At 46.7% G+C, this 23,139-nt stretch overlaps 1 protein-coding gene across 1 annotated transcript in view; it reads right to left on the bottom strand.

Annotated features, from left to right (window-relative positions):
- nrxn3a (neurexin 3a) overlaps window positions 1-23,139 on the bottom strand; it is a 1,276,003-nt gene that overhangs the window by 837,581 nt on the left and 415,283 nt on the right. Inside the window, exons 5-7 of the mRNA XM_078406911.1 lie at window positions 12,207-12,508; window positions 10,522-10,545; window positions 8,765-8,926 (exon numbers count right to left, since the gene is read on the bottom strand). Coding sequence (XP_078263037.1) covers window positions 8,765-8,926; window positions 10,522-10,545; window positions 12,207-12,508 — 488 coding nt within the window. The remainder of the gene's footprint in view (window positions 1-8,764; window positions 8,927-10,521; window positions 10,546-12,206; window positions 12,509-23,139) is intronic.

Genomic DNA, 23,139 nt, shown 5'->3' with positions numbered 1-23,139 from the left:
ATTGTCACCATGTCATGGTGGGGAAGCTTGTGTGGTCCTGAGATCCTGAGAGCGATGCCGTCTGGAGCCAGGGTCACCCATGGCGGTAAGGTCGAGGGGGAGGTCCTTGTGTAAAAATGTAAAAATTGTCCCTAGTAGGTGTAGGATAGTGTTAGTGTGCGGGGATCGCTGGGCGGCGCGGACCCGGTGGGCCGAAGGGTCTGTTTCTGCGCTGAATCTCTAAATCTAAAAATCTAAATCCCTTATGACCTTATTCCGCTAGGATCTGTAGTGTTGTCTGTGATATGTGTCAACGATTTTGATGTGGACATGGAGGATTGGTGACTTGGTCTTCAGAAGACACCAAACCCTGCCTGAAAGTGGCAACACAGGTAAATGGAGCACTGCCCGGGTGAGTGCCCAAAAGCTTTTCTTTTGTACCTCGGTACACGTGACAATAAACCAAACCAAACTAAACTGAACTGAGCTGAGCTGCTGGAGGCAGGTACAATAGTGGCATTGAAGAGGCTTTTGGACTGGCATGTGGATGTGTGGGGAATGGGGGGGTGTGTGGATCACGTGCAGGCAGAGCCGGCTAGCTTCACTCCGCCTCGTGTTCGGCACTGACATCGTGCTGCACTGTTCCACCTTCTTCAATTGAGATCCGTTCCGGGTCAGTCATCAATCACGAAGCCTCCATTGTCCTCCATTGCCCTCCACTACCACCACTCTCTTGGTCTCCAATCAGAGGCAGGGGCGGCACAGCAGGGAGGTGTCACGGTGGCGCAGCGGTAGAGTTGCTGCCTCGCAGCGAATGCAGCGCCGGAGACCCGGGTTCCATCCCGGGAATTCACCTGGTGAAGCTACCCTGCGCTCCCTCAATAGCAAGAATGTCATGTCAGATCAGATCAGATCAGATCAGATCAGATCAGATCAGATCATCAGATCATGTAGTGTAAGAAAATAACTGCAGATGCTGGTACAAATCGAAGGTATTTACTTCACAAAACGCTGGAGTAACTCAGCGGGTCAGGCAGCATCTCAGGAGAGAAGGAATGGGTGACGTTTCGGGTCGAGACCCTTCTTCAGACTGATCATCAGATCAGATCATATATCAGATATATGATATAGCCTTAACCAACCCGATCTCCCGGTGGCTGAGCACTTTAACTCCCCCTCCCACTCCCAGTCTGACCTTTCTGTCATGGGCCTCCTCCAGTGCCATAGTGAGGCCCACCGCAAATTGGAGGAACAGCACCTCATATTTCGCTTGGGCAGCTTGCAGCCAAGCGGTATGAACATTGACTTCTCCAACTTTAGATAGTTCCTCTGTCCCTCTCTTCCCCTCCCCCTCTCTTCCCCTCCCCCTTCCCAGTTCTCCCTCTATCTTCCTGTCTCCACCTATATCCTTCCTTTGTCCCGCCCCCCTGACGTTAGTCTGAAGAATGGTCTTGACCCGAAATGTCACCCATTCCTTCTCTCCTGAGATGCTGCCTGACCTGCTGAGTTACCCCAGCATTTTGTAAATAAATATCAGATCATATATCAGATTACATCATCAGATCATATATCAGATCAGCCATGATCACGTTGAATGGTGGTGCTGGCTCGACGGGCCGAATGGCCTACTCCTGCACCTATTGTCTATTGTCTGCTGTCTATTGTCCTTCCTCAAACTAGGAGACCAAAACTGCACACAATTGCCATTGAATTCACTGTGTCTGCATTCATCTCCTCTGAGTGTAGACTGCTACGTGAATGTTAGTGGCCTTTTTCTGATCTGTTTAATCAGGGTTGCATACAGAGGCACTAAACACACACACGGGTTAACAAGATCCCCCAAGCCTGTGCCTTTAATCATGCATTACTGCAGACAATTCCCACCGAGCCTCTTGACAATCATCTACACTTGTTTGGTAAGGTTACATTATTTCTTTGTTCTCGTTGTTAAGTGGTAATGGGTAATTATCCTCTCACAATAGGTGAGTCAGTGAGTTTCTTATTGTAATCCGCTTTTGAACCTTCGTCTACCGTTCTTGAACGTTTCATAACACTTCAGATCCAATCTCCAACACCTCATATTTCGCTTGGGCAGCTTGCAACCCAGTGGTATGAATATTGATTTATTTCTCTAACATCAAGTAACCCCGGCATTCCCTCTCCCTCTCTCTCCATCCCTCCCCCACCCAAGTCGCACCAGCTTCTCGTTCTCACCCAACAAACAGCTGACAACGGCCTGTTTCATCCTTTATCATCGTTACTGAATGCATATCTTTCATTCGTTTGTTCTATATCTTGCTACATCACCGTCTATATCCCTCGTCTCCCTTTCCACCGACTCTCAGTCTGAAGAAGGATCTCAACCCGAAACGTCACCCATTCCTTCTCTCCAAGTGCTGCCTGTCCCGCTGAGTTACTCCAGCATTTAGTGTCGAGAAACATTGTAAAACAGGTGCAGGAGGAGGTCATTAGGCCCTTCGAGCCAGCACCGCCAATCATATGATTATAGCTGGTCTTCCACAATCAGTACCCCGTTCCTGCTTTCTCCCCATATCCCTTGATTCTGTTAGCCCTCAGAGCTAACTCTCTCTTGAAAACATCCAGTGAATTGGTCTCCACTGCCATCTGTGGCAGAGAATTCCACAGATTCACAACTCTCTGGGTGAAAAAACTAGGGGTGTTGTCTGTCCAAAGTGGAGTTTTCCCTCATCTCAGTCCTAAATATCTCAGTCTATCTCCCTTCTCCAGAAGTACCTGCACTGCATGTACTGTCATGCACTGTCTAACACGATAGTGGGATCGGATCCAAGACAACATTTTCAAAGGCAAATTAGATAATCTGTTCAAGGAGAGTTTCTTCCCAACTTCCCAGTGAATAGTGAAAGGCTTGGATCAGGTGGATGTGGAGAGGATGGTTCCATTAGTGGGAGAGTCTAGGACCAGAGATCATAGCCTCAGGATTAAAGGACGTTCCTTTAGGAAGGAGCTGAGGAGGAATTTATTTTGTCAGAGTGTGGTGAATCTGTGGACTTCTTTGCCACAGACGGTTGTGGAGGCCAAGTCAATAGATATTGTTAAGGCAGAGATAGATAGATTCTTGATTAGTGCGGGTGTCAGGGGTTATGGGGAGAAGGCAGGAGAATGGAGTTAGGAGGGAGAGATAGATCAGCCGTGATTGAATGCAGAGTAGACTTGATGGGCCGAATGGCCTAATTCTGCTCCAATCATAGTTATCAGGCAACTGAATCATCCTACCACAGCCAGCAAAACTACCATCCACCTCATTGGTGACCCTCGGACTATCCTTGATCGGACTTTACTGGCTTTACCTTGCACTAAACGTTATCATAGCCAACAGACAGTAGGTGCAGGAGGAGGCCATTCGGCCCTTCGAGCCAGCAACGCCATTCACCGAGATCATGGCTGATCATCCACAATCAGTATTACAATTACAATTATTCCCTTATCATGTATCTGTACACTGTGAATGGCTCGATTGTAATCATGTTTTGTCTTTCCGCTGACTGGTTAGCACGCAACAAAAAGCTTTTCACTGTACCTCGGTACACGTGACAATAAACTAAACTAAAGTAAACTAAATAAATGCAGGAAATAGAAATGCAAAAAAAGACACAAAGTGCTGGTATCACACTGGCACCATCTCTGGAGGATGTGCACAGTAGCACTGCAGTGTGGCTCAATGGTGCAGCGGTAGAGTTGATGTCTTACAGTGCCAGGGACCCGGGTTCGATCCTGACTACGGGTGCTGTCTGTACGAAGTTTCCTCCCACATTCCAAAGACGTGCATGTTTGTAGGTTAATTGTCCCTAGTGAGCAGGATTGAACTAGTGTATCGGGCTATTGCTGGTTGACACAGACTTGGTGGGCCAAAGGTAAGGTTGCCAACTGTCCCGTATTAGCCGGGACATCCCGTATTTTGGGCTAAATTGGTTTGTCACGTACAGGAACACACTTACCCCGTATTAGGCCCAGGGGGCACTGTAGGCCTGGACATTGTAGGCCCAGACAGTGTAGGCCCGGAGGCCGCTGTAGGCCCGGACAGTGTAGGCCCGGACAGTGTAGGCCCGGGGGCCGCTGTAGGCACGGATACTGTAGGCTGAGACAGTGTAGGCCCGGGAGCCGCTGTAAGCCTGGATACTGTAGGCAAGGAGGCCACTGTAGGCCCAGATAGTGTAGGCCCAGACAGTGTAGGCCCAGGGGCTGCTGTAAGCCTGGACACCGTAGGTCCAGAGGCCGCTGTAGGCCCAGACAGTGTAGGCCTGGGGGCCGCTGTAGGGCCAGACACTGTAGGCCCGGAGGCTGCTGTCGGCCCAGATAGTGTAGGCCCAGACAGTGTAGGCCCAGGGGCCGCTGTAAGCCCGGATACTGTAGGCAAGGAGGCCACTGTAGGCCCGGATAGTGTAGGCCCAGACAGTGTAGGCCCAGACAGTGTAGGCCCGGGGGCTGCTGTAAGCCTGGACACCGTAGGTCCAGAGGCCGCTGTAGGCCCAGACAGTGTAGGCCCGGAGGCTGCTGTCGGCCCAGATAGTGTAGGCCCAGACAGTGTAGGCCCAGGGGCCGCTGTAAGCCCGGAGGCCTGGGCGCCGCCTAACGGATGTTGCGCAGCAACCCGCCTCCCGGACCGGGCGGCCACCATTGGTGGAGTGGGAGCAGGTGGCCGCTGGCTCGGTGAGGTCACGTGGGGCGCGGGGCGGTGACGTCACCTTTTGTCCCTTATTTGGGAGTGAGATAGTTGGCAACCCTAGGCGAAGGGCCTGTTTCCATGCTGTAAAAGGTTACTGTGTGGCAGGTTTGTAGGTTAATTGGCTTCTCTAAGTTGCCCGCAGTGTGTAGGATGCAAAAATAGGATCACATAGAACTTGTTTAGTTTAGTTTAGAGATAGAGCATGGAAACAGGCCCGTTTGTCCCACCAATGCCACGCTGACCAATGATCACACGTGCACTAGTTCTGTCGATGGTCAGCGTGGACTCTGTGGGCCGAAGGGCCTGTTTCCACACTGCATCTCCAACATAAACTAACTGTGGATCGGCAATGCTTTGGGTCAGTACAAAGCAGTGAGAAAACAGAAGAGCTCTTTCTCAATAGCTGAACAGTGAGAAGAGCTCTTGCAAAGTCCCAGTACAAAGTCAATGGCCACTTTCTTGACTGATGCTATAAATCTAGAGGAGTTGTTTCAGTTCAGTTGAGTTTATTGTCACGTGTACCGAGCGAGGTACAGTGAAATGCATTTCTTGCCTGCTAACCACAGCAGAAAGACAATACATGATTACAATTGAGCCACTTACAGTGTGTGGATACATATTCACAAAATGCTGGAGTAACTCAGCAGGTCAGGCAGCATCTCTGGAGAGAAGGAATGGGTGACGTTTCGGGTCGAGATGACCTGCTGAGTTACTCCAGCATTTTGTGAATAAATACCTTCGATTTGTACCAGCATCTGCAGTTATTTTCTTACACGTGTGTAGATACATGATAAGGGAATAACGTTTAGTGCCGTATAAAGCCACCAAAGCCAGATCAAGGATAGTCAGAGGGTCACCAAAGAGGTAGATAGTAGTTCAGCACTGCTCTCTGGTTGTGGTAGGATGATTCAGTTGCCTGATAACAGCCGGGAAGAAACTGTCCCTGAATCTGGAGGTGCGCGTTTTCACACTTCTGTCGGCACTGCATTCGCTGTAAAGCAGCAACTCTACCGCTGCGCTACCGTGCCGCCCTTAGATACATGATAAGGGAATAACGTTTAGTGCCGTATAAAGCCACCAAAGCCAGATCAAGGATAGTCAGAGGGTCACCAAAGAGGTAGATAGTAGTTCAGCACTGCTCTCTGGTTGTGGTAGGATGATTCAGTTGCCTGATAACAGCCGGGAAGAAACTGTCCCTGAATCTGGAGGTGCGCGTTTTCACACTTCTGTACCTTTTGCCCGATGGGAGAGGGGAGAAGAGGGAGTGGCCCAGGGTGAGACTGGTCCTTGATTGTGCTGCTGGCCTTGCCGAGGCAACGCGAGGTGTAGACGGACTCAATGGAAGGGAGGTCGGTTTGTGTGATGCATCTGCGATTCGCTGCAATTCCTTGAGGTGGAGCTGATCCCCAAAACCAGGCCGCGATGCATCCCGATAAGATGCTCGCCCCGGGGCACCGGTGGAAGTCAATGCTGCAGCATTGCTGGTGTCAGCCGCTGGTCTCGAGATACAGGTCTTTCACCGGCGTGACGCTGTTTTCAATGTCAAAGCAAACGTGGCAAAATGAAGCTGTAAAACTAATGATGTGTTACGATTTCTGGCACAGCATCAGGCAACTCTTGTCAACAGAATCGATGGCAATTGCAATCAGCTGCCATAACTTTGCAAGGGCAGGAACAAAGACAATAGACAATGGACAATAGGTGCAGGAGTAGGCCATTCGGCCCTTCGAGCCAGCACCACCATTCAATGTGATCATGGCTGATCATTCTCAATCAGTACCCCGTTCCTGCCTTCTCCCCATACCCCCTGACTCCGCTATCCTTAAGAGCTCTATCTAGCTCTCTCTTGAATGCATTCAGAGAATTGGCCTCCACTGCCTTCGGAGGCAGAGAATTCCACAGATTCACAACTCTCTGAGTGGAAAAGTAATTTCCTCACCTCCGTTCTAAATGGCCGACCCCTTATTCTTAAACTGTGGCCCTGGACTCCATCGAGGGACCCTGACAGTCCTTTCAGGTTAGGCAGAGGTTGACTTGTACCTCCTCCAACCTCATCTACTGCATCCGTGCGGTGGACTCTTATACGTCGGCGAGACCAAACATAGACTGGGCGATCGTTTCGCTGGACACCTTCGCTCAGTCTGCCTGGAACTACCTGGTCTCCCCGACGACGAACACTTTAATTCCCCCTGCCATTTCCCACACTGACCTTTCTGTCCTGGGCCATCTCCATTGTCAGAGTGAGGTTAATCTCAAATTAATCACTGTTGTAACTAATTGTAAAGATAAACCACAAAGGCTAAAGTGCTGCCATCCCATCAATATGATGGGCTGAATAGCCTTCTCTCCAGCTGTACATTTCCGCGGCCTAATAGAAGTATTTTAACATCGTGAAACGGATTCACAGAATATCCCCAAAAAAACAATCATTTCTCACGGGTGGGTGGGTGGGACAGTGCGCAAAATACCAGTGGCACAAATATAAGACGATGATCACAAAATGTAAAGGAGAAGGTTATTTACCAAATAGAGACACAAAATGCTGGAGTAACTCAGCGGGACAGGCAGACTCTCTGGAGAGAAGGAATGGGTGACGTTTCAAGGGTCGAGACCCTTCCTCAGGTTGCGGCTTGGAGCTACCTGCAGTACCACTGTTGTCTGAGGAAGGGTCTCGACCCCAAGCATCACCCATTCCTTTTCTCCAGAGATGAGATGCCGCCTGTCCCGCTGAGTTACCCCGGCATTTTGTGTCTGTCTTCGGAGTAAGTCAGCGTCCTACAGTTTATTTCCCAAGACGGAGGAACAAATGTAGTGCTCACCACCACTTAGAGTCACTTAAGCAAAGAGCGCAGGTGCATTGATAAGGTGGAAGGTCCAGGTGAAGGCCCGTATGGAAAACATAGAACATAGAAAAATAGGTGCAGGAGGAGGCCATTCGGCCCTTTGAGCCAGCACCGCCATACAATGTGATCATGGCTGATCGTCCACAATCAGTACCCCGTTCCTGCCCTCTCCCCCATATCCCTCGATTCCTTTAGCCCCAAGAGCTGAATCTAACTCTCTCTTGAAAACAAAAATAATCTTGGTCATGTACCAAGCAGGTGTACAGATAGGGTTGCCAACTGTCCCGTATTAGCCGAGACATCCCGTATTTTGGGCTAAATTGGTTTGTCCGGTACGGGACCGCCCTTGTCCCGTATTAGGCCCGGACGGTGGTGTAGGCCCGGACACTGTAGGCCCAGACACTGTAGGCCCGGACACTGTAGGCATGGACACTGTAGGCCTAGACACTGTAGGCCCGGACAGTGTAGTCCCGGACACTGTAGGCCCAGACACTTTAGGCCCGGACATTGTAGGCTCGGGGCTGCTGTAGTGCCGGACAGTGTAGTCCCGGACACTGTAGGCCCGGACACTGTAGCCCAGACACTGTAGGCCCGGACTGCGCTGTAGGCCCGGACTGCGCTGTAGGCCCGGACACTGCAGCCCGGGGGCTGCTGTAGTTCTGGACAGTGTAGTCCCGGACATTGTAGGCCCAGACACTGTAGCCCAGACACTGTAGCCCGGGGGCTGCTGTAGTACCGGACAGTGTAGTCCCGGACACTGTAGGCCCGGACACTGTAGGCCTAGACACTGTAGGCCCGGACACTGTAGGCCCGGACTGTGCTGTAGGCCCGGACACTGCAGCCCGGGGGTCCGCAGCAGTCCTGGACAGTGTAGTCCCGGACACTGTAGGCCCGGACACCGTAGGCCTGGACTGTGCTGTAGGCCCGGACACTGTAGCCCGGGGGCCGCAGCAGTCCTGGACAGTGTAGGCCCGGGCACCGCCTAATGGAGGTTGCCTAGCAACCGGCCTCCCGGCCCGGGCGGCCGCCATTGGCGGAGCGCGAGCACGTGGCCGCTGGCTGGGTGAGGTCACGTGGGGCGCGCGGGGGGGGGGGGGGGGGGGGGGCGGTGACGTCACCCTTTGTCCCTTAATTTGGGAGCAGGGAAGTTGGCAACCCCTACATATGTGCGGAAGACAACGGTTAAAAACTCAAAGTGGCAAGAATACGGCAAACGCAAAGATCGACTGATTCTAACCTCTCTGAGGCATCCCATGAAGTTGTTGCTGACGGGAGAGCCAGGCAGGTCGGCTGTACTCGGACTTCCCCCAACGTAGAAGAAGTCGTCGGATCCCAGCATGGTGTAGTCTTCCTGGGTATAGCCCGTCGTGGTCAGGATGCCGTCCACTGAAATGGTCACCTAGTCAAAGGATACAATGAAGAGAAAAGAAAACGGCCAACAGTGACCTTTACACATTGTGCTGTCTGGCACCTGCCTGAGTCTCATTCATCTTTTGTGTGTTTGTTTGTTCGAGCCTACTACGTTTGGTTCCTAGTCCTTTGACCAAGTCCCATTTTCTGGTCTGTATTTATACAGTAGATAAAGTTGTAGAAGAACATTTTATTTTTATTTTTCATTTAGTTTGTAAGTTCTGGCTCTCTAGTCATGATTTCCACTTGGATCGATCCAAACCGTGCGTGTGTATGCGTGGTTTGTTTTCAAACGTGTAAGAACAGTGCAGGCAAGAAAATGGAACCCTCTATTGTTGGTACGCCAATTTACTTACTCAGGAGAGGGGGGGGGGGGAAACAAAAACTCCAGTCGGAAAAATCAATCAGATGGGGAAAGGGAAAAAAATATTGGTTTTGGGATTTCCGTTTGTTTATTTTGAGATCTTTCTTGTTTCGTTGAACACTGACAAGCATGCGCTCGGAGAGAACTCTTACCGTCCACGGTATGAATGTGCATGACATGAGGCAAAAGCCCAACCATGAAAAAAAGTCACCAATTTCCACACTGTGAGCAGCCTGTCGTAGCTCATTCTTAAAACAACTCAGGGTGGGTGGGGGAAAAGAAAAAATAAAGTGAAAAGGAACGCTAGACAGAAAGAAACTAAAAAACCAAAAACCAAAAGAGGGTGGTGGGGGTAAACAAAACCATGCATGTGCCAAACCAGACACACTCGTGCAAAAACAAAAAAAAGCCATGGGAAACAAAAGGTTGTGGCAAGGAGTTCAACTACAGTAGCACTGTTGTCTTTTGCATGCAGATAAAACAGATGAGAAGGTTAGGAGGGGTGGTGTGTATGTGGTGCCGAGGGGAGGAGGGAGTGGTTAACGATAGACATGTTAGTGGAAGTAGGTTAGAAAGGCAGATGTCAGATGGAGTACTGGATGTACTGGGGGTGGGGTGGGGGGGAGAGGGGGGGATGGAGGGTTCTTCGGGTTTTTTTTTCCCCCGGTAATGCCGAAGATTTGAGAAGATTTGGCCATGCCATGCAGTGCGTAGAGAGCGAAAACTGAGAGCGGAGTTTCCCGGGGCTTGTCAGTCCGCCAACGGCCACCGCCACGAGACACGGAAGGCTCTCTCGACCACCGGCTAAAGGCCCCCCCTCCCCCCCCCCCCCCCCCCCCCCCCGCCTGTCACGGTCCGGAATGAAAGTGCTTTGGCGAGGAGGAGAAAGAGAGAGAAACGACAAAAAAGAAAAGAGAGAGAGAGAGGAAGATTTTAAAATAAAGGAAAATAATGACAAGACGAACTGGTGGTGGTGGGAGGAGGAGAGGAGAAAGGTGGGGGGGGGGGGGGGGGGGGGGGGGGATAAAAGTGGCTGGAATTACCAACCCTGCTTCTTCCACTGTAATGGCGTCTACACTGACCAAAAGAAAAAGGAAGAGGGGAGGAAGGGGGTGAGCCAGGGGGAAGGAGAGAGAGGGTATAGAGAGAGGGGAACACACGGCAAACCCAAAGAAAGAGACAATAAGAATGATATCTACCAGACAATGTAGTTTGTTTACCATAGCGTGTCCAATGCCTGAATGCTTTGCGGAAAAGGGGAAGAAAGGAAATTAAAAATTGTGAACAGAACGCTTGTTACTTAAAATAAAACATGATGATAATTAGGGTGTTAGTACATTAGTTGGTTAGGTAACAGTTAGTAAAAAAATGACACATTCCATGGATGATCAGTGTTAGTTTTTTTTCTCAAAAAAGCGTGCCATCGACGTCTCAAGTAGATAGATAATGCTACAGATTCCGCAGGACCAAAGCAGACCCCTCCCCAACAACAAAAAAAGACTAGTCGGAAACAATAGTTCTCAACTACCTCTTTTGGCGTCAGTCAGAGTAATCAAACGCACAGTGACCTCTGATTCTTAAACAACGAAACAAATTAAAAGCTTAATTTCGCACACCTCATCAAAGAACATTATAGTTACCACAGAACCTAACTTTATTCAGTGCTGAAGTGGATCCCAAAAGCGCGTTTGCTTCTCAGTGCTGTCAACGTGTCAACCTTGGAAGGTGTTTCATTCTGGATCTTAAGCGGGATTGTTTTTTCAAAAGCCTATTTTACTTTAGAGCCACACTCCTGAAGAGAATAGTCCTGGGATTTCATGAGATCCAAACGACAATACCACCATTTGACTTTACCCAAAATCTTTCTGGAGAAAAGTACAACACAATGTCTAAATGTACCATTGGGAGACCATCCAGAGATTTCACAAATAAAACGACAAGAAAGAGCCTAGGTTTAACCGTTGGAAAGAAACACAATGGACTACTGACTTGGCGGGCAGTGGTAACAAGAAACAGGTCTCTTGCAGAAGTCGCAATCAGTGTCACTAGTCCAGGGATCTTTACAGGGTGAAGTTATTATTAACAGGAGGCATTCGGACGTCCAAGGCCATCAAGGAAAGAGATGGGGCCCCCCTGACAGAGATTTCTGCCTAAGGAAGCAAAGAATGTAGTAAAATGGGTCAAGACAAGGACAATTAGTGCCCCAAACTGAGCAAAGGAAATCACTCACGTGCGTGCGTACACAGACAAAAAGAAAAGAATTGCAGCCAGCCAGGTAGAAAACAACTAGTTTACACAAACACATTCCAGCGTACCAGGCATTATTATATAAAGCTCAAAAAACTAAGCCGTAATTAATTCATGAAAATGGTTTCAACAAAAAAACACAGCTAAACCAATAAATAATAATAATAGTAATAATAATAATAATAATAATAATAATAATAATAATAATAGGAAATGCGCGGATTTTTATTTTTTTTAAACGATAAGGGGAACGAGATCTCCAAGAACTCGACAGAACAAAAGGGAACCAGGAATGAAACCAACAAAAGCCATCAAGCTTTTTCAAAGATAGGACACTGAACAAACTCAACTGAGAATGAGGAAAAGAAAAGTAAAGAAAACAGGCTTTGAGGATTGTAAAATAAATCATCAGCAATTTTTTTTTTCTTTCGAGGAAGGAGGGAAGGTGGGGGTGGGGGGTGGGGGTGAGGGGGGGGGGGAGGAGGGGGGGGGGAGGGAGGATAGATAGATCTGTTAGATTGACCTGTGTAACTTTGTGACCATGACCAGTCTCATCTTATCCCCCATCCTGCCTGACCACTGTTTTTTTTTTGTTGTGTTTTTTTTGTTGTTTCCGTTTAGCGGCTCAGTGCACGCGGGCGGTAACCTCCACCATTACCTGTCGCAGATTGCGTGTCACTTTGACATCGTGCCAGGCGTTGTCGTTGAACTTCCCATTTACTGGTTCAACCAACGCCTCAAAGGCACCGGAGCCCAGGTTAATGACCAGGGACACCGCTCCGTCTTTCAGCGCTAGGTTTACATAGTCGGCTGACTTCCCTGTGTGCAGGATCAGTCCGTTACGCTGCCAGGTCCGGAAAGACAAGGTGATCTCGTCGCTGCTGCTCTGGATGGGGTTCTGGGACAAGTCGTAGCACAAGTACTCGGATCCTCGGAACGTGGCGGAGTTGTCTTCTCTGGCTGTGTGACACAAAGGGAAGGGAAAAAAATAGATTATTATTATTATTATTATTATTATTATTATTATTATTATTATTATTAATACTAATTATTATTATTATCAAAAATATTAAAACGAACAAATATTAATGATTATTAGTATTAATATTTTTAATAATGATTATTATTAATAAATACTCATAAAAATATTAGTATTGATATTTTTAATAATTATAATTAATAATATTAATAATAATTATAATTATATAATTATTATAATTATAATTATTAAAAATATTAATACCAATAATAATAATAATTATTATTATTGGTATAAATATTTTTAATTATAATATTTTTTAAAAAAAAGTAATTATTATTATTATTGTTATTAATAACTTAATAATAATAATTATTAACAATATTAATAATAATGATTTAAAATATTAATACTAATATTAATATTATAAAATATTATTATTAATAATTTTATTAACATTTTTAATAATAATAATGATAATAATGATAATAATAATAATAATAATAATAATAATAATAATTATTATTATTATTTTTTTTTTTTTTTTTTAAGAATCAAAATAATTTTATTTCATACGGTCGCAAGGTTTGGTTTTGCACTGTCAAACCACAAGAGTGCAATTGAGACACTGCCGATTCTTTTTGCCTTTAGTCATAAGGAATAGGAGCAGAATTAGGCCATTCGGCCCATCAAGCCCATTAAATCACGGCTGATCTATCTCTCCCTCCTAACCCCATTCTCCTGCCTTCTCCCCATAACCCCTGACACCCGTACTAACCCGTACTGTATCTCTAAATCTAAAAAAATCTAAAAAATCTAATCACGAATCTATCTATCTCTGCCTTAAAAATATCCACTGACTTGTCTCCACAGCCTTCTGTGGCAAAGAATTCCACAGATTCGCCACCCTCTGACTAAAGAAATGTCTCCTCGTCTCCTTCCTAACAAACGTCCTTTAATTCTGAGGCTATGACCTCCAGTCCTAGACTCTCCCACCAGTGGAAACATCCTCTCCACATCCACTCTACTCTATCCAAGCCTTTCACTATTCTCTAGTTTCAACAAGGTCCCCTCTCATTCTTCTAAACTCCAGCGAGTACAGGCCCAGTGCCGACAAACGCTCATCATATTGTGATGTCTTGAAAGGTCGGGAGCTTTTCTCTTGAAGGTCGGGAGGTGTGGGTGCCGCAAATGAAGACAGAAAAGTTCTTGTTTTCAAACTTAAATTCCATATATTTAGTCTTTTCCAAAAACAGGTAAACTTAATTGTTTGCAGACAGGTACACAAAACCAAAACAGGTAGTTAAATCAAAACTGTGGCTTGCTGCCTTCTTACAAAATTATAACTCAAACACTGCTTCTCTCCCTCTCTGTTCCAGTCGTTCTCCCTCTCTGTTCCAGTCGTTCTCCCTCTCTGTTCCAGTCGTTCTCCCTCTCTGTTCCAGTCGTTCTCCCTCTCTGTTCCAGTCGTTCTCCCTCTCTGTTCCAGTCGTTCTCCCTCTCTGTTCCAGTCGTGTTCTCCCTCTCTGTTCCAGTCGTGTTCTCCCTCTCTGTTCCAGTCGTGTTCTCCCTCTCTGTTCCAGTCGTGTTCTCCCTCTCTGTTCCAGTCGTGTTCTCCCTCTCTGTTCCAGTCGTGTTCTCCCTCTCTGTTCCAGTCGTGTTCTCCCTCTCTGTTCCAGTCGTGTTCTCCCTCTCTGTTCCAGTCGTGTTCTCCCTCTCTGTTCCAGTCGTGTTCTCCCTCTCTGTTCCAGTCGTGTTCTCCCTCTCTGTTCCAGTCGTGTTCTCCCTCTCTGTTCCAGTCGTTCTCCCTCTCTGCTCCAGTCGTTGTCTCTCTCTTTAAATATACTGCTTCCCTTCCCTTTTAGCTCTCTCACTGAGGCAATCAGCTCATCTGGTTCAGCTGGGCAGCAATCAGTGACAGCAGCAATCAGTGTCAGCAGCAATCAGTGTCAGCAGCAATCAGTGTCAGCAGGGCAGGCAGCCCTGCTGACTATGGGTTTTGTAGTCTTTTGCTGGCAGCCATGATGGTTTGTCGCCCTTGTTGCATTCACCGGGAGGAAATGTATCTCCCCTCTATGACTCTACCTCTCATGATATCACAATATGTTAACCTACTCATTCCTGAGATCGTTCTTGTAAACCTCCTCTGGACCCTCTCCAGAGCCAGCACATCCTTCCTCAGATACGGTGCCCAAAATTGCTCACGATATTCCAATTTCAGCCTGACCAGCGCCTTATAGAGCCTCAGCATTACATCCCTGTTTTTGTATACAAGCCCTCTTGAAATAAATGCCAGCATTGCGTTTGCTTTCTTTACTACTGATTCTATTACTGACTTCGAAGGTATTTATTCACAAAATGCTGGAGTTACTCAGCAGGTCAGGCAGCATCTCAGGAGAGAAGGAATGGGTGACGTTTCGGGTCGAGACCCTTCTTCAGACTCGACCCGAAACGTCACCCATTCCTTCTCTCCTGAGATGCTGCCTGACCTGCTGATTTATCCAGCATTTTGTGAATAAATACCTTCGATTTGTACCAGCATCTGCAGTTATTTTCTTATATCTTCTATTACTGACTTCGATTGTTTTCATTACTGATGACGAGCTAATATAAGGCGATCTTACAGTGAAGGCAGGATTTTCTTTTTGCATGTATCCTGCCAATACTATAGAAACTAAAAAGAATAGTCACATATTCGTGAAATTACACCTCAGTTTTCAGTGAGAGAGCAGCTTTGCAGAATGAATATAGTTTGCAGAACATCAAAGATTGGTTTGTGTTCTTATTGAAAAGAATAAGTTTGAATTTCAGCCGACTGCATTTTTATTGTTGCCAGAACAATAAAATTATTCTCACTTGCTTAAGGTAATGCTTTTTAATTATTTCACTTGTTTTCTTCTTTTTTTTTTACACAGTCCATTTCAGTCCATTTTAACAGATCAGAAATGTCAGAGACATTGAGAAATAAGTTGGCAAAAAAGTTTGATTTGATGAACTATCAAAAGACCAGCGGGAAGGTCAGATCCGGGGCATCAGGACTTCACTGCCTGAGGCTTGATGGCCACTTGCGGCCTTCTCTGCTTTAAGGTGTGGTCAAGACAGAGCATGACCTGAAGCACAAATAGAACTGTGTTGGTGCAGAAGAAACATAGAAACATAGACAATGGGTGCAGGAGGAGGCCCATCGGCCCTTCGAGCCAGCACCGCTATTCAGTATGATCGTGGCTGATCATCCAGAATCAGTACCCCGTTCCTGCTTTCCCCCCCATATCCCTTGATTCCGTTAGCCCTAAGAGCTACAACATATCTAACACTCTCTTGACTAGTTCCAGTGAATTGTCCTCCACTGCCTTCTGTGGCAAAGAATTCCACAAATTCACAACTCTCTGGGTGAAAAAAGTTTCTCCTCGTCTCAGTCCTAAATGTCCTTAACCCTTATTCTTAGACTGTGTGAGGCTTGGTTCTGGACTCCCCCAACGGTGGCGCAGCGGTAGAGTTGCTGCCTTACAGCGAATGCAGCGCCGGAGACTCAGGTTCGATCCTGACTACGGGTGCTGTACTGTATGGAGTTTGTACGTTCTCCCCGTGACCTGCGTAGGTTTTCTCCGAGATCTTCGGTTTCCTCCCACACTCCAAAGACGTACAGGTATGTAGGTTAATTGGCTGGACAAATGTTTAAAAAAAATTGTCCCTAGTGTATGTAGGATAGTGTTAGTGTGCGGGGATCGCTGGGCGGCGCGGACCCGGTGAGCCGAAGGGCCTGTTTCCGCGCTGTATCTCTAAATCTAAATCTAAATCTAAATCTAAACATGGGGGAACACTTTTCCTGCATCTAGCCTGTCCCCAATCCCTTAAGAATTTCATATATATGTTTCTTTCAGATCCCCTCTCATCCTTCTAAATTCCAAGTGAATATAAGTCCAGTTCGTACAGTCAGGTCCGGTTAACACAGTCATGATGAATGCATGAGGAGCTGAATACAAGGAGCTCAGCTGGACAAACACAATCTGACCCACTGTGAATCAAAGTCTGAATTATAAAATACAGAAAGAGAATTTCCTTCAATGCAATTTTAATGCCGTGTAAATAAAAGTAGTTCTCCCTGTGGAAAAGATTGTGAATAAATAATGTCTTGATCAGTGCAGGTGTCAGGGGTTATGGGGAGAAGGCAGGAGAACGGGGTTGGGAGGGAGAGATAGATCAGCCTTGATTGAATGGCGGAATAGACTCGACGGGCCGAATGGCCCAATTCTACCCCTATCACTTATGACTTCATGACCTTATAAATGCGCTTGGTCCGCGTGGCCAAACTGATCTCCCGGTGGCTGAGCACTTCAACTCCCCCTCCCATTCCCAGTCTGACCTTTCTGTCATGGGCCTCCTCCAGTGCCATAGTGAGGCCCACCGGAAATTGTAGGAACAGCACCTCATATTTCGCCTGGGCAGCTTGCAGCCCAGTGGTATGAACATTGATTTCTCCAACTTTAGATAGCTCCTCTGTCCCTCTCTTCCCCTCCCCCTTCCCAGATCTCCCTCTATCTTCCTATCACTACCTATATCCTTCCTTTGTCCCGCCCCCCTGACATCAGTCTGAAGAAGGGTCTCGACCCGAAACGTCACCCATTCCTTCTCTCCTGAGATGCTGCCTGACCTGCTGAGTTACTCCAGCATTTTGTGAATAAATACCTTTGATTTGTACCAGCATCTGCAGTTATTTTCTTATAAATGATTGAATGAGCTGAGGTTTGCTTGGGAATGAAATGGGAGATGTGGCATTAAAAGCACCAATGTTTGAGCCTATTTTCAACAACTGAGCCTTCCTTAAAATTAATTTTGTTCGTTTCATTCCAGCACCAGAATTGGTCAGTCGTGTGCGTGGTCATTCGTCCCTTCAGCCCGCGCCGACCTATGATCGCCCCTATTCCAGTTCTATCCTCCATCCTAGGGACAATTTACAAAAGCCAATTAGCTTACAAACCTGCACGTCTTTGGAGCGTGGGAGGAAACCGGAGCACCCGGAGAAAACCCCACGCAGGGGAGAACGTACAAACTCCGTACAGACAGCGCCCGTGGTCAGGATCGAACCCGGGTCTCTGGCGCTGTGAGGCGGCAACTCTATTGCTACGCCACCGTGCCGCCCAAATAGTTCAGCTATAGAAGATACCATGCAGATGTTTTAAGGCTTAAAAAATAGCGTGGGGTTTTTTTCTTGGAACATCCTAGTCTGGTGGAAACTCAGCAACTGAATAAGTATTAAATACAAAGTCACCCCTCAAAACTGAAACGCATAATAGGATTTTAAATGATAAAAGGGGAAAAGGTTTCTCAACTTAAATTACCACAGGCACCTTCTTGCTATTGTCTTTATTTATTCCTTAAGATGTGAGCGTCACATCAACTGATCCTCCCTAAAAACACATGTTCGTATTAGGATATGCAGCAGGATATCTCATTAATGTCACCTTCGTTCTGGGACCACTTGATCATAAGTACGGAATGCTTCATTGTTGACGCTGTTTTCTAATCTTAAAGAGAGCAAAGGAGGCAAGCTTCCAGCTTGTATATGTGCAAAGCCCTTTATAGAAACATAGACATAGAAAATAGGTGCAGGAGTAGGCCATCCGGCCCTTCGAGCCTGTACGCACCGCCGTTCAATATGATCATGGCTGATCATCCAACTCAGTATCCCGTACCTGCCTTCTCTCCATACCCCCTGATCCCTTTAGCCACAAGGGCCACGTCTAACTCCCTCTTAAATATAGCCAATGAACTGGCCTCAACTACCCTCTGTGGCAGAGAATTCCACAGATTCACCACACTCTGTGTGAAAAAAAACGTTCTCATCTCGGTCCTAAAAGACTTCCCCCTTATCCTTAAACTGTGACCCCTTGTTCTGGACTTCCCCAACATCGGGAACAATCTTCCTGCATCTAGCCTATCCAACCCCTTAAGAATTTTGTAAGTTTCTATAAGATCCCCCCTCAATCTTCTAAATTCCAGCGAGTTCCCCCTGCAGTCAATAAAACAAACTGGAGATTGCATTCATATCATACCATAACGTTATCTTCTACAAATCTCCCAAGGCAAATTCTCTGCCAACACTAACTGTTGCTTTTGATGTCAGTCCAGATTTTCGAGGTAACAATACCCATTGCACAGTGCGGTAATATTTCACTCAATAATGAAATCTCTAGCGAAATCATAAGTGATAGGAGCAAAATAAGGCCATCCACTCATTAATTTTGAAGTATATTTATTTTAATTATTTTAATTAATTTATTTATTTAAAGTCATTTTCATAAGGTCACAAATGATAGGAGCAGAATTAGGCCATTCGGCCCATTAAGTCCGCTCCGCCATTCAATCATGCCTGATCAATCTCTCCCTCCGAACCCCATTCTCCTGCCTTCTCCCCATAACCTCTGACACCCGTACTGATCAAGAATCTATCTATCTCTGCCTTAAAAATATCCATGGGCTTCCAGAGCCTTCTGTGGCAATGTATTCCACAGATTCACCACCCTCTGACTAAAGAAATTCCTCCTCATCTCCTTCCTAAAGGAACGTCCTTTAATTCTGAGGCTGTGACCTCTGGTCCTAGACTCTCCCACTCGTGGAAACATCCTCTCCACATCCACTCCATCCTGGCCTTTCATTATAGAACCTGTTTACACATGTAAAGCTTATTGTCCACGTCTTTGCTTCCAATTACACCTTTCTCACAGTATGCACAGTTTTCCAATCTCTAATGGAATGGCTCTGAATTACGAGTAGGTTGATAAATTGTGGTTAAAAAGATATCCTCAATTTTCTTACGCTGGCAGAATGGAAACGATCAGATGCTGGAAGTTTGTCGCGGTTTAATATCGGTATTTTTTTTATTACTGCTGATTTATTAATTTTTAAATTCAATAAGTCTTCATAAATATCAGTTTGCATGGTCCCACTTGTTCTGATTGTTGACTGATTTCTTATTTTCACAAGTTCACAAGTTATAGGAGTAGAATTAGGCCATTCGGCCCATCGGGTCTACTCTGCCATTCAATCATGCCTGATCTAGCTCTGCCTCCTAATCCCATTTTCCTGCCTTCTCCCCATAACCCTTGACGCCCGTTATAATCAAGAATCTGTCTATCTCTGCCTTAAACAAGGGGTCTCTCCAGAACAAGGGGTCATAGTTTAAGGATAAGGGGGAAGTCTTTTAGGACCGAGATGAGAACGGTTTTTTTCGCACAGAGTGGTGAATCTGTGGAATTCTCTGCCACAGAGGGTAGTTGAGGCCAGTTCATTGGCTATATTTAAGAGGGAGTTAGATGTGGCCCTTGTGGCTAAAGGGATCAGGGGGTATGGAGAGAAGGCAGGTACAGGATACTGAGTTGGATGATCAGCCATGATCATATTGAATGGCGGTGCAGGCTCGAAGGGCCGAATGGCCTACTCCTGTACTTATTTTCTATGTTTCTATGTTAAAAATATCCACTCGACTCGGCCTCCACAGCCCTCTGTGGCACCGAGTTCCACAGATTAACCACCCTCTGGCTAAAGAAGTTCCTCCTCAACTCCTTTTGAAAAGAACGTCCTTTAATTCTGAGGCTGTGACCTCTGGTCCTAGACTCTCCCACCAGTGGAAACATCCTCTCCACATCCACTCTATCCCTTTCCACATCCACTCTATCTACACCTTTTATTATTCTGTAAGCTTTAATGAGCCCCCCCCCTCAATCTTCTAAACTCCAGCGAGTAAATGTTCATTTATAATATCACCATGGTGATTTTTCAGAAAACCTACAGTGGATTTTAACTGCACTCTCAAATGATCATTACTGTCATATAACAGCAAAGATTGTTTTTGTATTGATTTTAATATATTTTGATGGATTCTTTTTCTACTCCTTTTTTAAAAATATTTTCAGTATTGGTTTTATTACTGTATGTACGAGAGCACACAAGGAGAGAGCACATAAGGTGATAAAACCACCTGGGGCAACTTAGCAGGGCGGTCACGGTGGCGCAGCAGTAGAGTTGCTGCCTGACAGCGGATGCAACGCCGTAGACCCAGGTTCGATCCCAACTACGGGCACTGACGGTCCGGAGTTTGTACGTTCTCCCCGTGACCTGCGCGGGTTTTCTCCGAGATCTTCGGCTTCCTCCCACACTCCAAAGACGTGCAGGTTTGTAGGTTAATCTCTCTTGGTAAATGTAAACATTGTCCCTAGTGGGTAAACAATAGACAATAGACAATAGGTGCAGGAGTAGGCCATTCAGCCCTTCGAGCCAGCACCGCCATTCAATGCGATCATGGCTGATCACTCTCAATCAGTACCCCGTTCCTGCCTTCTCCCCATACCCCCTCACTCCGCTATCCTTAAGAGCTCTATCCAGCTCTATCTTGAAAGCATCCAACGAACTGGCCTCCACTGCCTTCTGAGGCAGAGAATTCCACACCTTCACCACTCTCTGAGTGAAAAAGTTCTTCCTCATCTCCGTTCTAAATGGCCTACCCCTTATTCTTAAACTGTGGCCCCTTGTTCTGGACTCCCCCAACATTGGGAACATGTTTCCTGCCCCTAATGTGTCCAATCCCCTAATTATCTTATATGTTTCAATAAGATCCCCCCCTCATCCTTCTAAATTCCAGTGTATACAGGCCCAATCGCTCCAGCCTTTCAACATAGTGTTAATGTGCAGGGATCGCTGGTCGGCGCGGACCCGGTGGGCTGAAAAGGCCTGTTTCCGCGCTGTACCTCTAAACTAAACACATAGTTGGGCCGAAGGGCCTGGTTCCACACGATCACTCTGTGACTCGAGGAATGACATGTTTTTTTAATTGTGCCATCTCCAGCTTCCATTTACTGTATCTCTGCTTTCACGCTGCTCTGTGAATCACTACTTGACATTTCAATGACATTTAGCACAAATTGCTTGTCTTCAGTTCTGTTGGGTTTTTTTTTACACACAACCTATTATTATTTGTTTAAGCAAACTTCCAGTAACCGGCGAAGAGATCTGAACAATAAAGTGACTTAATTCAGGGGCAGACGAAGGAAAGGTCGTGGCTAAGTGTACTACTGCATTTGGAAGAAAGTTTTCTCCACAATCAAATGCAGAAATGTATCAAAATGCTAAGCTCTGAAAGGCAATGTACGGTACTGCGTTTTTTTTAGTTTGGAAATACAGTGCACAAACAGGCCCTTCGGCCCACCGAGACCGCACTGACCAGCGATCCCCGCACACTAACACCATCCTACACCCGCTAGGGACAATTTACATTGATACCCAAACCAATTAACCTACAAAACCGTACGTCTTTGGAGTGTGGGAGGAAATTGAATATCTTGGAGAAAACCCACGCAGGTCACGGGGAGAACGTGCAAACTCCGTACAGACGGCGCCCGTAGTCGGGATCGAACCCGGGTCTCTGGCGCTGTGAGGCAGCAACTCTACCACTGCGCCACCGTGAGGTATGTGTGCCCTGTTAGGTTTAGATTTATTATTGTCACATGTACCGAGGTACAGTGAAAAGCCTTGTTTTGCCTGCTATCCAAACAGATCAAATACACCATATATATACATACTGTATACTCAGTTCAAACTCAAGCACAATAGATAAAGCAAAGGGTAAGATGCAGAGTGCAGAACATAATTCAAAGGTTCGAAGGTGCTTCTAGATTTAGATTTCAGATTTAGAGATACAGCGCGGAAACAGGCCCTTCGGCCCACCGGGTCCGCGCCGCCCAGCGATCCCCGCACATTAACACTATCCTACACACACTAGGAACAATTTTTACATTGGCCCAGCCAATTAACCTACAAACCTGTACGTCTTTGGAGAGTGGGAGGAAACCGAAGATCTCGGTGAAAACCCACGCAGGTCACGGGGAGAACGTACAAACTCCGTACAGACGGCGCCCGTAGTCAGGATCGAACCTGAGTCTCCGGCGCTGCATTCGCTGTGAGGCAGCAACTCTACCGCTGCGCCACCGTGCAAACGAACAGTGAAATTATGTTTGTTACATACAGTCGATGCACGGTGGCGCAGCGGTAGAGTCGCTGCCTCACAGTGCCAGAGACGCCGGTTCGATCCTGACTACGGGTGCTGTCTGTACGGAGTTTGTACGCTCGCTGTGGGCCGAAGGTCCTGTTTCTGCACTGTAAAGTCTAAAGATCAGGCAGAATTTGCAGAAAGAAAGGCAAAATCACTTGCTTCAGGTCGAAGACCCTGTTCTCTACAGCAGGCAGTAAACAATCTGAATTACTAGCTGACACAACGATCAGCCACACAGAACCAAAGCTTTGCAATTGTATTCTATGTCTGCTGGCATTATACAAGTGAGAATTATATAACAGTTAAACAGAAGGTTAAGTACAGGTCACAGGGGTTATGGGGAGAAGGCAGGAGAATGGGGTTGAGAATTGAGAATTGGGATAGATTGAACAGCCATGATTGAATGGTGGAGTAGACTTGAAGGGCCGAATGGCCTAATTCTGCCCCTATTGAGGGCGTGCAGCGTAGGTTCACTAGGTTAATTCCCGGAATGGCGGGACTGTCATATGTTGAAAGACTGGAGCGACTAGGCTTGTATACACTGGAATTTAGAAGGATGAGAGGAGA

The sequence above is a fragment of the Rhinoraja longicauda genome, chromosome 10 (assembly GCF_053455715.1).
Source record: "Rhinoraja longicauda isolate Sanriku21f chromosome 10, sRhiLon1.1, whole genome shotgun sequence".
Taxonomy (NCBI): domain Eukaryota; kingdom Metazoa; phylum Chordata; class Chondrichthyes; order Rajiformes; family Arhynchobatidae; genus Rhinoraja; species Rhinoraja longicauda.
Note: the sequence above shows the minus strand (reverse complement) of the source record. Positions and strands in the feature narration are given on the sequence as shown.